General features: G+C 38.8%; 1 protein-coding gene and 1 long non-coding RNA gene across 5 annotated transcripts in view; one reads left to right on the top strand and one right to left on the bottom strand.

Moving 5' to 3' along the window:
- The window catches only part of LOC141350026 (uncharacterized), a 413,142-nt gene that overhangs the window by 85,031 nt on the left and 312,516 nt on the right, over nt 1-15,595 (bottom strand). The gene's annotated exons all lie outside the window — the stretch shown is intronic.
- LOC129422195 (NLR family CARD domain-containing protein 3-like) overlaps nt 1-15,595 on the top strand; it is a 113,332-nt gene that overhangs the window by 4,305 nt on the left and 93,432 nt on the right. For 3 of the 4 annotated variants that reach the window (XM_073854086.1, XM_073854087.1, XM_073854084.1), the window contains exons 1-2: nt 15,063-15,211; nt 15,296-15,388. In XM_073854086.1, coding sequence (XP_073710187.1) covers nt 15,333-15,388 — 56 coding nt within the window. In that variant the 5' untranslated portion in view covers nt 15,063-15,211; nt 15,296-15,332. Of the gene's footprint in view, nt 1-15,062; nt 15,212-15,295; nt 15,389-15,595 lie in introns of those variants that run through there. The other variant, XM_073854085.1, reaches the window with a different exon arrangement.

Genomic DNA, 15,595 nt, shown 5'->3' with positions numbered 1-15,595 from the left:
CATATTAGAATGAAGCCTCTTGCGCTGGAATGATCTTCTCTCCCATACTATAAAACTAAAACTTCATTACAACTGCCACTAGGGGGCGAACTCCGCCTGTTATTTCCGTATGTCGTGTGTATAGACTGTAAAAAAATATGGACGTAGTGTCCATGATGTCACCCATTGTGTTTATGAAGATCGTTTTTGGAAGCTTAAAGTAGGCATTGCCTGTCACCGCGAATCACTCGCGGAAAACCGGAAATGGGTAAAGAGGCAGGACATGGGTGAAACTGTGGTGGTTGTTTGCTGAAACCACGCCCGCCTAGCTCGATTTTAGGGACAGCAGTGGCTGTTCAACCCTCACTCAAGCGGCTAAGCCCTTAATTATGCAGAAGTTTAAGGCTTAATATAATTTAAACGGATGAGTTACAAAAAATTCACCCCCTCACAGTTGTCATGAAGGGCAAAATTAGCTATATAGACAAAAAACATGTTTTGTACCAGGCTGTAAACATATTATTTTCTAGTGTAAAGTTGGGCATTTTTAACATGGGAGTCAGTCGATGAATTGCAGTTTTAGGCACTTCCGTATTGGCTTCATCAGAGAGATTGGAAGGTTGCTCCTCGGTCATGTGCAGTGGAAAGGTATCTTGACGTGCCGGCCATCTGCGGATGTGTAAATATCGGATCCGTTTTGAGCGTTGGATCCGTAAAAAAAATTTGAACTTGTGCGACTGGCGACCGGAAGTAATGTATTTCAATGTATTCCAATCATAAACTGTGAGTGAGGTGAAAATGATGAATCCTTTTTGTTTAACTTTATTAGAAACACTTGAATCCTTAAAAAAAAGTTTGATTACTGATAAGTAATACATTATTAATTTAATTTGTTTGTTATTATTTTAATATTGTCTTCATATGTTCTCTCCAAAAAATATTGGCACTCTTTGTCATATATGCATAGCTTTTTATTATTTCATTGATTTGCATTAATTAATTTATTCCACCATGGTAAACATTGTATAATGAAGCCTCTTGCGCTGGAATGAGCTTCTCTCCCATAGGCTGCGTTCACCATAGTACGGTTGTCAAACCCGTATTTGAATCCTTAAGACGGTTCCGTTCACATGCAGTTCGGTTATTTACAGGTTTGACAACCACGTTCTATAACCGACCTCACACCGATAACTTTTCGGGTTTCACAACCGTATTTACAGAGAAACTGTGCCGTGTGAACGGAATCGCACTGGACAACCAGTTGTCTGTCACGTCATTCGTTGCTCTCTGTGATAAGATAAAGTTACAGTGCATGAAAACTGCTACTACGCAGCAGAATTGCTCCATAAGTGGACGATTAATATAATTTTAACTGTATAATAAAAGGGATATAAAAATTAGCTGTTTATTTACTCACCCTTTACTTTCAGTGCACCAATAAAGAAGATATTTAGCAAAAAAAAAAAAACATCTGTTATTCATATAATGCAAGGCAAAAGATCCGTCCCTTTGAGAGCTCAAAAAGCAAATATATAAAATACAAAAGTAATCCCCATGACTCCTGGTGACATTTTGGCTGCTTGTGAAGCAAATCGGTCGGTTTTTGCAGGATATTGAACTTTATTTACAACATACAGAACCTTGGCAACAAAGTGCGCTTTTTACGCTCCCGCTCTCTAGGTGGCACTAATGCTGAGTTTACACCAACCGCGTTTTGGGCGTCAAAATCGTGTCTACCGTGCCTAGTTTGCCGCTTGAACACTTTGAATGCATTTGCGCGTGTAGAGCGGAGTAGACGCGCGGAAAAAGCAAGCATTTGACGCGCGTCAGAGGCAAACGACCTCCTGATGCGCCTTCACATTGACTTATTATTGAAATCACTCGCGTTTCACACCGCTACCGCGGTTGGCGTAAATGCAGCATAAGATAACAAGATTGGTAAACCATACTCTCTGCGCCACCTACAGAGTGGGAGCGTAAGTGCACTTCCTATTTGGCTGCGTTAAAAATGCTGTAAATAAAGTTCAATTTCTTGCAAAAATTGACCAATTTGCTTCACAAGTCATTATGATTACTTTTGTATTGGATATATCTACTTTGGTAAAACGTGCAGTTGCTGACACTGATTTTATGTTCATTCATTTTGGAAATTAAAATATAGAACCACCCTTGCTTATTTTTTCTGCACAATGGAAAGCGTTACACAAGCCAGCTGTTTTTGTTAATTACATAAATGAAGTTTTGCCTATTGCATAAATATAATACTTTATTTTTTATATTTACTACCATCACTATGGTTACAGGCGCCGCTTACAACTAGCATACGGATTTGAGGTCGGTTGCTCGTTCATACAGGCAGTGTTCTCCCTGCTGAAAAATCCACATTTAAACCAGCATGGACCAGCATGGGAATTGTGCTGGTCTATGCTGGTTTGATGCTGGTTTAGCTGGTGGTCACCAGCATACCAGAACCAAAACACAACATATGCTGTGTCTTGCTGGTATGACCAGCATGGGATGTTGATGCTAATGCTGGTTTAGCTGGTGCTAATGCTGGTGCTGATGCTGGTTGGGTGCTGGTTTAGCTGGTGTTTACTAGCTGGAGTTTTTTTCAGCAGGGCTATTTGTGTCTTTAATTTGCTGTGTGAACAGGACACTTCCACACTCACACCTGTAAATATGGTTGTTGTCACTCTCTATATTTTGCCATGTGAACGCACCTATATACGATTAAACAAACTTCATTACGACTGCCACTAGGGGGCGAACTCCGACTGTCGTTTCCGTATGTCGTGTGGAGTGGAAAGGCAGCTTAAAGCAAACTTATCAGTAATCAAAAGTTTTTTTAAGGATTCAAGTGTTACTAATTAAGTTAAACAAACAAAAAGGATTAATAATTTTCACCTCACACACAGTTTATGATTGGAAATTGGAATTTAATGAAATACATCACTTCCGGTCGGCATATCGCATGCGGTTTAGTCGTACAAGTTCAAATTTTTTAACCGACCAACGCTCAAAACAGATCTGACATTTACGCCTCTGCAGATGGTCGGCACCTCACGCAGCCCCTTTGCGACTCTCCATAGGATATGAATGACTTCCGGCTTATCGGCCGTCGTTTGTTGTGTGCAGTGGAAAGGCGGCTTAAGTGCTACTTAAGGCCAATTTGCACTGGTCGCGTCTGTTGGAGTCTGTCTGACCAGTGTGAAACCCCTGTTGGCAGTTTGTGGATCAAAGTAAATGAGACTTTATTATGTGGGTGTCTGTTGGTGTCTGTTGGTATCTGTTGGTGTCTGTTGGAGTTGGTAGTTGTCTGGCCAGTGCGAATTGGCCTTTATGAGTTGCTATACGTTTGTCAAGACTCGAATTTGTAGCAGAAGCTTGTTTAGGTTAATGATCTTCAGCTGATGTGCACTAATATTTTTTATAATTTTTTTCATTATTGTTCAATGACCTTTTAATAATTTTTGCATAATTTTCCGAATTTAGTTAGTACTCGTCCCACTCCGAAATGCCTTCTGCATTTTATATTATAGTTAGGGGTCAAGCACCGAAGGTGCTGAGACACCTATTGTTATTGTCAGTATTATTAGGGGTCAAGCACCGAAGGTGCTGAGACACCTATTGCAATTGTTAGTATTATTATTATTAGGGGTCAAGCACCGAAGGTGCTGAGACACCTATTGCAATTGTTAGTATTATTATTATTATTCTTACTCTTGTCCAATGGGAGTCTATGGCAGCCCTATGAACCATAAGTAGTAGAATGATGAAATTTGGCACAGTTGTAGTGGTGGTCCTAAATAGTCATGTGACCAAAAATGGGGTCTCTAGCAGTAACTCCCCAGCCAACATTGCAAGGTGGGGCCCATGTGAGCCCCATATGGGCTTCCTATGTGGGCCCTATATGGGTTTGTCCATGGGTTCCACTATGGCCCCACGTGGGTTGCCCACATGAATTTGATATAGAAACTGAGTGGGGCTTATGTGGGGCCCAGGTGGGCAACACACATGGGGCCCATGTGGGCCCTAAATGGGCCCCATATGGGCTTCCAATGTGGGCTGTACATGGGTTTGTCCATGGGTTCCACTGTGGCCCCACCTGGGTTGCCCACATGAATTTGATATAGAAACTGAGTGGGGCCCACGTGGGCAACACACAGTAGGGCCCATATTGCACCTACGTAATGAAGCCCATGTTTCATATCAGGGCCCAGAATGGACTTTTAATGGGTACTGGACTGGTCCCTTATTATGAAATAATTATACTTTTAATGCTTAATTGTAATTTATTTAAATAATATATTTGTTTTAAATTGAAAACCGATAAAAGCAAATCATTTCAGTTCGGTAAATATCAGATTTCAGCATAAATATTCAACAGTTCATTCATTTGTAACATCACAAAACATGAAGGAGGTGCAATATGAGAAATCAAATTAAAAAACTGTAAAGGTTCAATATATCAAAATACTTTATTGTCAATTTATAACAATACAATGCTAAAATAATCATGAACATTTCAAAACTGCTAAGGCAGGTAATGACTAACAATTTAAAATAACACTTTAAATAAGCATTGAAAGAAGTCAAACTCTTAAAATACTTCGAACTCAAAAACAACACAAACATTGCTCACTCTTCTGGAGATGGTCTTCTGATCATCAATTAATCTTTGCTCAAACGTTTTATGAAGAACTTCCAAAGCATCCACAGCCAAACTCATGAAATGTCCTTGCACGTTTGCTTTGATTCATCCCTGTGCAGTCCGTGAACTTGTACCGTAGTTTTACATTTTCTAAAAACACAACTCAGGATAAATTACAAGTGTAACAGTTGTGAGAGACTCCTGCTGCTCCGATAGAAACCGTATCCTTGCGCCTGAGCGGAAATTCTTGTAGTTTAAATGTTTATCATCTTTATAGTTGTAATTTTAAAAGTCTGCCTATTTTAGCAAAGATTATTTAAAATATGATATTATATTATGTGATAAAAAATCACAATTAAAAACATTTGAAGCAGGACTACTTTGTCAAGCGTAATGTGTTGTAGCAGTGAGCAGGTCATAATGAGGTCTCCTTATATGAAACACCTGACTCCACTAATCAGACTCCTTTCAGAATGTTTGAAACATTTCTTTAATTAACACACTTATCAAACTGATGAACTTTCTGAAATTTCTTATTTTCACTCATGCTCAGCTGTGCAAATTAAAATTAATAATTGGCAGGTTAACATTACAAATATCACAAATAAATGTTAACAATAATGCATTTTTATTTAAAATGTTTTATACTGATCATATCCTATCTGTGGTATTATTTGTTTTTTGTATAAAAGTGACTATAAACCAAAAGTTATAATTTTAAGAGATTAAATGTATATAAAATGTATTTTAAGCATAAAATGTTTTGCCCACATAGGTGCCATGAGGGCCCCACATTATTATCCCACATGGGCAAACCTATATGGGGCCCACATAGGGAAACCCACATGGGACCCATATATATTGCCCATGTTAAGCCCATGGCCACATGAAACCCATGTTGCCCATATGGGACCCATGTGGGGCCCACATATCAATGTTAATTAAATGTAAAAAATAATGCATTTTTATTTAAAATGTTTTATACTGATCAAATCATATCTGTTATATTATTAGCTATTTGTTTAAAAGTGACAATCAACCAAAAGTTATTATTTTAAGATTGTAAATGTATAAAGATGTATTTCAAGCATAAAAATGTTTTGCCCACATAGGTGCCATGAGGGGCCCACATTATTATCCCACATGGCCAAACCCATATGGGGCCCACATAGGAAACCCACATGGGACCCACATATATTGCCCATGTGAAGCCCATGCCCACATGTAACCCATGCTGCCCAGATGGGACCCACGTGGGGCCCACATGTCAATGTTGGCTGGGTCTATAGCACCACCATCAGCTCAAAAATTCAATGTTCGAACTCTTATAACTGGTGATACATTTGAACTATGAAAATTCTACTTAGTACACGTGATTGCCCTTCTCATATTAATTGCTTTTAATACCTTACAGTAAGACTCCTCCCATTACAGTAGCGGCCATTTTGAAATGTACAGTTGTTTGTTTTTTCGCTGCTACTCATGCAAATTTGGTTCAATTGTTATGAAGTTTGTCACAGATGATCTTCGGAGTGAGCTGCATAGAAATGACTGAACAGAATTTTGATATTTATCTTTATGCAAAAGTAATAAATGCGTGAACTTAACGAGGTTGATGCAATAATGGTTCTGAAGCTGTACCTCTTTCATTCTTTGATCAATTGAAATGAAATTTGGTACCCTGCATGTTGACCATGAACTGGGGGTCCATATCAAATTTGGTGACAGCGCCACCTATGGGTCATGAGATATGAAAAAAGGCTATTTTTGCCCATAACTTCTGAAATGTTTGTCAGAAAATTATGATCTTGGTGTCTATGGATTGCTTACATCATGCCGCATCTGTCGATGTGTATTATGGCGGGTTTGACCAAACCGCCTGTCCGCCATTTAGAAATTTTACATAATTTGTTATATTTTTTTAACTATTGGACATATCCGCGCAAAAAGTGGTAAGGAGCTTTGACATGATGTCCTGAAGGTACCTGGGAAGTCAGAGTACAGCGCCACCTAGGGGTAATAAACTATAACAGTTCTTATGGAACCTTTTATAACTTTGGAATGCTTTGTCTGATATCAATTTCTTTCTGAAATTGTATTCACTGGTTTATGCCGGTTGCAACGATACCTCATTTGTCATTTTCCAACATTCTGTTCATGTATTATTGTAAAGCATTTTGTAGATGATTTTTCCGCTACTCCTTTTACAAATTTTGTTTATTTTTTGCCAGGTTCTGCTCGTATAATGTTTGGAGCAATCCGCACAGAAATTACTGAACAGATTTTTGATATTCTGTTCTCTTTCTTAGAAATACCACTCCAAAGTTGACCGTGCCTGTGATGTTGTCTATTTGCCATAGTAAATTAATATGACTGTATATTACATTGTATAGCATTACTATACATAATGATCTGCTTGTCTTCAATTTCACTTGAACTCATGTACATTGTATTTGTTATTTCTACTTCTGCTGTGTCAATTCTGCATCTTTGGTGATTGACATATGTCAATCCTTGCAGATATCTAATCTTTTTCTGCTGCCCCATGAACTGTGTCAACTGAGTGGCGCATCCAGGAAAGCACATGCATTGAGATTCTGAGTTCTTGGGTTCGAATCCCACCTGAGTAATATATTAGGTTTTTCTATTAATGTTTTGTTCTTTCTCATCAATTCTTCTCAACCTGTCTGTAGTTCACATGTGTTATATTTTTCCATGTTTGCTGTTGTTGCTCTGCATTATGGTGGTTCTGCTCTATAATTCCTGAGCCTTGCGTGTTTGATGCGCTTTATGGTGCTTGCTGTGCTTTATGGGCTTGCTGTGCTTTGTGAGTTTGCTGTCTTTGTGTCCTTGTTGTGCTTTGTGAGTTTGCTGTCTTTTTGTGCTTGCTGTGCTTTGTGAGCTTGCTGTGCTTTGTGTGCTTTCTGTGCTTTGTGAGCTTGCTGTGCTTTCTGTGCTTTCTGTGCTTGCTGTGCTTTGTGTGCTTGCTGTGCTTTGTGAGCTTGCTGTGGTTTGTGAGCTTGCTGTGCTTTGTGTGCTTTCTGTGCTTTGTGAGCTTGCTGTGCTTGCTGTGCTTTGTGTGCTTGCTGTGCTTTGTGTGCTTTGTGTGCTTGCTGTGCTTTGTGAGCTTACTGTGCTTGGTGAGCATGCTGTGCTTTGTGAGCTTAATGTGCTTTGTGTGCTTGCTGTGCTTTGTGAGCTTGCTGTGCTTTGTGTGCTTGCTGTGCTTTCTGAGCTTGCTGTGCATTTTGAGCTTGCTGTGCTTTGTCAGCTTGATGTGCTTGGTGTGCTTGCTATGCTTGGTGTGCTTGCTGTGCTTGGTGAGCTTGCTGTGGTTTGTGAGCTTGTTGTGCTTTTTGAGCTTGCTGTACTTTGTGTGTTTGATGTGCTTTGTGTGCTTGTTGTGTTTTGTGAGCTTACTGTGCTTTGTGAGCTTGCTGTGCTTTGTGAGCTTGCTGTGCTCTGTGTGCTTGCTGTGCTTTGTGTGCTTACTGTGCTTTGTGAGCTTGCTGTGCTTTGTGAGCTTGCTGTGCTTTGTGTGCCTGCTGTACTTTGTGTGCCGGCTGTGCTTTGTGTGCTTGTTGTGCTTGCTTTGGGTGCTCCTTATTGCGCTGAAGGTGCTTGGCCCCGAGTTGCTGCTTGCAGCTATATTTAGGGGCCAAGCACCTATGGTGCTATGGCACCTATTGGAATTGTACTTTCTTCTTCTTCTTCCCCAATGGGAGTCTATGGCAGCCCTATGAACCGTATGTAGGAAAATGATGAAATTTGGCACAGTTGTAGTGGTGGTCATAAATAGTCATTTGGCCAAAAATGGGGTCTCTAGCAGTAACTCTATAGCGCCACCATCATCTCAAAAAGTCAGTGTTCAAATGGTTATAACTCGTGATCCATTAGATCTATGAGAATTCTACTTAGTACACGTGATTGCTCTCCTCCCGCTTATTGAATTTGATACTTTACAGTAAGACTCCACCCATTACAGTAGCGGCCATTTTGAAATGTACATTACTTCGTTTTTTTGCTACTCTTTCAAATTTGGTTCAATTCTTATGAGATTTGGCACATGTGATCTTTGGAGTGAGCCGCATAGAAATGACTGAACAGAATTTTGATATTTTTCTTTATTCAAAAGTAATTAATGCGTGAACTTAACGAGATTGACGCAAAATTGGTTCTGAAGCTGTATCTCGGTCATTCTTTGATTAATCGAGATGAAATTTGGTACGCTTCATGTCGACCATGAAATGGGGGTCCATGCCAAATTTGGTGACAGCGCCATCTATGGGTCATGATATTTGAAAATAGGCTATTTTTGCCAATAACTTCTGAGCTGTTTGTCACAAAATTATGATCTTAAAGTCTATGGATTGCTTACCTCATGCCGCATCTGTCGATGTGCATTATGCCGGGTTTGACCGAACCGCCTGTCCGCCATTTTGAAAATTCACATAATTTGTTATATTTTTTAAACTGTTGGACATATCAGCGCAAAAATTAGTAAGGAGTTTCGACATGATGTCCTGAAGGTACCTGGGAAGTCAGAGTACAGCGCCACCTAGGGGTTATAAACTATAACAGTTCTTATGGAACTGCTTATAACTTCTGAATACTTTGTCTGACATTAATTTCTTTGTGAAATTGTATTCACTGGTTTATGCCGATTGCAACGATACCTCGTTTGTCATTTTCCAACATTCTGTTCATGTGTTATTGTAAAGCATATGGTAGATGATTTTTTCGCTACTCTTTTTACAAATTTTGTTTATTTTATGCCAGGTACTGCCGTATAATGTTTGGAGCAATCCGCACAGAAATGACTGAACAGATTTTTGATATTCTGTTCTCTTTCTTAGAAATACCACTCCAAAGTTGACCGTGCCTGTGACGTTGTCTATTTGTCATAGTAAATTAATGTGACTGTATATTACATTGTATAGCATTACTATACAGAATGATCTTATTGTCTTCAATCTCACTTGAGCTTTTTGATTCTCATATACATTGTATTTCTGTTAGTTCTGCTCTGCACTGTCAGTTCTGCATCTGTGTTGATTGGCATATGTCAATCCTTGCAGCACCTAAGCTGTTTTTGCTGCCCTTTGAGCTGTGTTAACTGAGTTGCGCATCTGGTTAACCACATGCCATGAGATTCTGAGTTCATGGGTTCGAATCCCATGTGCAGTGATATTTTGTCTTAACTTTTTTCTCACTTAAGTTTTGTGATTTTTATACAATACATTGTGTTTCAGTTATTTGTGCTCTCTGTTGTCATTTCTGCACGTTTGGTAATTGCTGGATATCAATGTTTACAGCTCTAAATCTCTATTCTATAGCTTGGACACACCAACTCAGTGGTTTATTCGTTTACTCAGTGGCGCATGCGGTAACTGCTGTGCTTTGGGAACCTGAGGTCATGGGTTCGAATCCCAGCTCTTACTTTCACTTATTGAGATTTCCCTTTGTGTTCCCTTTAACACGTTCTTCTCGACCTGTCTGGTTTTCCACACGTGTTATATTTTTTGCCATCTTTACTGTTGTTGCTCCGCACTGCAGTGGTTCTGCTCTGCATTTGCTTTGCTTTGGGTTCGGGCTCTGTATTGCGCGCTTTCTGCGCTTTGCGTATTTGCTGCGTCGTGTGGTGTTTGCTGTGCTTTGGGTGCTCATTGCGCTGAAGGTGCTTGGCCCCGCAATTGCTGCTTGCAGCTATATTTATTAGGGGTCAAGCACCGAAGGTGCTGAGACACCTATTGGAATTGTACTTTTTTCTTCTTCTTAGCCATTGGTGTCTACGGCAGCCCTATGAACCGTATGTAGGAAAATGATGAAATTTGGCACAGTTGTAGTGGTGGTCATAAATAGTCAGGTGGCCAAAAATGGGGTCTCTAGCAGTAACTCTATAGCGCCACCAGCAGTGCAAAAATTCAATGTTCAAATGGTTATAACTGCAGATCTGTTTTTATCTATGAAAATTCTACTTAGCACACTTGTTAGCTCTCATCATGCTTATTGTTTTTAATACCTTACAGTAAGACTCCACCCATTACAGTAGCAGCCATTTTGAAATGTACAGTATTTTGTTTTTTCGCTACTCCTCCTTCAAATTTGGTGCAATTGTTATGAAATTTGGCACAGATGATCTTTGGAGTGAGTTGCATAGAAATGACCGAACAGAATTTTGATATTTATCTTTGTTTAAAAGTAATAAATGCACAAACTTAACGAGGTTGACGCAAAAATGGTTTTGAAGCTGTATCTCGGTCATTATTTTATCAATTGAAATGAAATTTGGTACACGTCATGTCAAGCATAAACTGGGGGACCATGCCGAATCTGGTGACAGCGCCACCTATGGGTCATGAGATATGAAAAAAGGCTATTTTTGCCCATAACTACTGAATTGTTTGTCAGAAAACTATGATTGTGGTGTCTACGGATTCCTTGGCTCATGCCGCATCTGTGGATGTGTATTATGCTGGGATTGACCGGACCACTTGTCTGCCATTTTGAAATGAGTCATAAATTGCTATAACTTTTGAAGTATTGGCAATATCGGTGAAAAAATAGGTAGGGAGCTTCGGCATGATGTCCTGAAGGTACCTGGGAAGTCAGAGTATGGCGCCACCTAAGGGTTATAAACAATAACAGTTCTTATAGAACTGCCTATAACTTCTGAATACTTTGTCTGATATTAATTTTACTGGTTTTAAATTCTGAAATTAAATTCACTGGTTTATGCCGATTGCAACGATACCTCATTTGTCATTTTCCAACATTCTATTAATGTGTTATTGTAAGGCATATGGTAAATTATCTTTTCGCTACTCCTTTTACAAATTTTGTTTATTTTATGCCAGCTTCTGCTCGTAGGTTCTTTGGAGCAATCCTCACAGAAATGACTGAACAGATTTTTCTGGCACCTAGGCATTTTTTTGAGAAATACCTCTGTAAAGTTGATCGTGCCTGTGATGTTGTCTATTTGTCATAGTTAATTACTGTATATTACATTTGATAGCGTTGCTCTACAGAATGTTTTTCTTGTCTTCAATCTCACTTGAGCTTTTTGATTCTCATACAGTATACATTGTATTTCTGTTATTTCTGCTCTGCACTGTCATTTCTACATCTTTGATAATTGGCATATGTCAATCCTTGCATCTCTGTAATTTCTTTTCTGCTGTTCCTTGAACTGTGTCAACTGAGTGGCGTGGCGGGTAAGGCACACGCAATGAGAACCTGAGTTCTTGGGTTTGAATCCCGCCTGAGGCAAGTGTTCATCGCTTCTATTACATTTTGTTCTTTCTCACCTATTCTTCTCGACCTGTCTGTAGTTCACATATGTTCAGTTTTTGCCATGTTTTCGGTTGCTTCTTGGCACTGCGGTGGTTCTGCTCTGTGATTGCTACGCTTTGGGTTCTTTGCAGCGCCCTGTGTTCTTGATGCACCTTGGGTGCTCAATGCACCCTGGGTGATTGATACGTTGTATGTTTCTTGCTGTCCTTTGGGTGCTTGATGTTTATGTGCTTGCTGTGCTTTGAGTACTTGCTGTGCTTTGTGTGCTTGCTGCGCTTTGTGTGCTTTGTGAGCTTGCTGTGCTTTGTGTGCTTGCTGTGCATTGTGAGCTTGCTGTGCTTTGTGTGCTTGCTGTGCTGTGTTTGCATTGCGCCGAAGGTGCTTGACCCCGTGTTGCTGCTTGCAGCTATATTTTCTTTGTGAAATTGTATTCACTGGTTTATGCCGATTGCAACGATACCTCGTTTGTCATTTTCCAACATTCTGTTCATGTGTTATTGTAAAGCATATGGTACATGATTTTTTCGCTACTCCTTTTACAAATGTTGTTTATTTTTTTGCCAGGTACTGCTCGTATAATGTTTGGAGCAATCCGCACAGAAATGACCGAACAGATTTTTGATATTCTGTTCTCTTTCTTAGAAATACCACTCCAAAGTTGACCGTGCCTGTGACGTTGTCTATTTGTCATAGTAAATTAATGTGACTGTATATTACATTGTATAGCATTACTATACAGAATGATGTTTTTTGTCTTCAATCTCATTTGAGCTTTTTGATTCTCATATACATTGTATTTCTGATAGTTCTGCTCTGCACTGTCAGTTCTGCATCTGTGTTGATTGGCACATGTCAATCCTTGAAGCACCTAAGCTGTATTTTTGCTGCCCCTTGAGCTGTGTTAACTGATTTGCGCATCTGGTTAATCACATGCCATGAGATTCTGAGGATATCAATGTTTATAGCTGTAAAGCTGTATTCTATAGCTTGGACACACCAATTCAGTGGTTTAATCGTTTACTCAGTGGCGCATGCGGTTAGTGCCGTGCTTTGGGAACCTGAGGCCATGGGTTCGAATCCCAGCTCTTACTTTCACTTATTGAGATTTCCTTTTGTGTTCCCTTTAACACGTTCTTCTCGACCTGTCTGGTTTTCCACACGTGTTATATTTTTGCCATCTTTTCTGTTGTTGCTCCGCACTGCAGTGGTTCTGCTCTGCATTTGCTTTGCTTCGGGTTCGGGCTCTGTATTGCGTGCTTTCTGCGCTTTGCGCATTTGCTGCGTCGTGTGGTTTTTGCTGTGCTTTGGGTACTCATTGCGCTGAAGGTGCTTGACCCCACAATTGCTGCTTGCAGCTATATTTATTCTTACTCTTGTCCAATGGGAGTCTATGGCAGCCATATGAACCATAAGTAGTAGAATGATGAAATTTGGCACAATTGTAGTGGTGGTCCTAAATAGTCATGTGACCAATAATGGGGTCTCTAGCAGTAACTATATAGCGCCACCAGCAGATCAAAAATTCAATGTTCGAACTGTTATAACTAATGATACATTTGAACTATGAAAATTCTACTTAGTAAACGTGATTGCCCTTCTCACATTAATTGATTTTAATACCTTACAGTAAGACTCCTCCCATTACAGTAGTGGCCATTTTGAAATGTACAGTTGTTTGTTTTTTCGCCACTCCTCATTCAAATTTGGTTCAATTGTTATAAAGTTTGTCAAAGATGATCTTTGTAGTGAGCTGCATAGAAATGACTGAACAGAATTTTGATATTTATCTTTATGCAAAAGTAATAAATGCGTGAACTTAACGAGGTTGATGCAATAATGGTTCTGAAGCTGTACCTCTGTCATTCTTTGATCAATTGAAATGAAATTTGGTACACTTCATGTTGACCATGAACTGGGGGTCCATATCAAATTTGGTGACAGCGCCACCTATGGGTCATGAGATATGAAAATAGGCTATTTTTGCCAATAACTTCTGAACTGTTTGTCAGAAAATTATGATCTTGATGTCTATGGATTGCTTACATCATGCCGCATCTGTCGATGTGTATTATGCCGGGTTTGACCAAACTGCCTGTCCGCCATTTTGAAATTTCACATGAATTGTTATATTTTTTGAACTATTGGACATATCCGTGCAAAAAGTGGTTAGGAGCTTTGACATGACCTGAAGTGCTCATTGCGCCTGGGGTGATTGCTGCGTTGTAGTTTGCTTTCTGTGCTTTGGGTGCTCATTGTGCTGAAGGTGCTTGGCCCCGCAATTGCTGCTTGCAGCTATATTTTAGATTATTATTTTTATTATTATTATTATTATTTGTCGTTTATTATCTATGTTTATCTATTATTATGGATTATTGCATTGTACCGTAAATATTTATTTGGTTTCTTTAATCAGATGCCATTTCCCTTTAAAACATTTTTTACATGTAGATGAATAATAGCAGCAATTAGTAGGAACCATTTATCAATTTGCTAGTACCAACTTTTACCAAAATTGTAACAAATACGTTTTCCTTCTTTATTAATTTATATTTAGTCATTTAAATTTGATTTCTCATTTGAATTTTAAATATATTATATTAAAGTAATTTAAACAAATAAACAATAAATAAATATACATTTAAAACATAACATTATAGTCATTGCAGGAGTGCAATTTGCTGTCTGTCCTGCAGGTGACCTTGTAACTTTGTTGTCTTACGATGCACTTATGAATTAACGATTACTCCAGAGCACTCGTAGATTTACGATGATTTTCAAGTGCTACTTAAGTTACGATGCTTTTGGAAAACCCGGCCCTGACTAGTTTGTTTATCTTACCTCCCTCAAACTCTCTCTATTCTGCTTCTCTTCCTAATAAAACTGAATAAGACATATAGAGAAGACAATACATTCACAATTACAAGTATACAATTGAGACCAAATTCAAATTGAATACAGCTGTAATGAGTTTCAAGTCTGAAGGAGTTTAAAGTACATCAGGAGATAAAACACAGACTGATTTTACTTTCACTTTTATTTAACACAGTGTTTGTCTGAATTACTGCTGCTATCTGTGAATGATTTGATTCTGTGGATTTAATAATGTGATAAAGTTTTCTGTTTATTTGTGCAGGTCATTACTGTGTATTAACTGTTGAGAAAGAGAGAGATTTCTGAGATGATACAAAACTCACTGTGTGCTTCAATATCTGCATCTGCTTTTAGATGATATCAGGAACTTCACAATGAATCTCTCTGAAGAACACACAGACACAAAAAAAACAAGAGGTGAAAAAAACTTCATGTGTTTTAATACTTTGAGCATTTATTGTTAAGAAACAATAATTTAATGTCATGGTACTTTTATTTTAGTCAACCAGTTTTACCTGAACACAGCAATGTGTCTCTGATGAGAAGACAAACAATGAATCCTCAACATGAAGAAAACTCTTCTGCTGAGCTCAGGTGAGATATTACAACACTACTGTGTTAAAGTTGCAACCTGTTTTATAAAGTAGTTAATTTACATGGATTTGATCAAATAGTTTTTGTCCCTGTGGTGTTGGGTTTAGGTGCAGGGTTAGGGGTGGGGTATCATTGCTGTTTTTTTCCTAATAATTATGCGTTTTGGTACAATTCACTTCATTCAAATGTATATGAATTAGCCGCATA

This window comes from Misgurnus anguillicaudatus, chromosome 16 (genome assembly GCF_027580225.2).
Source record: "Misgurnus anguillicaudatus chromosome 16, ASM2758022v2, whole genome shotgun sequence".
NCBI lineage: Eukaryota > Metazoa > Chordata > Actinopteri > Cypriniformes > Cobitidae > Misgurnus > Misgurnus anguillicaudatus.
This window is presented reverse-complemented; position numbering and strand designations above follow the sequence as displayed.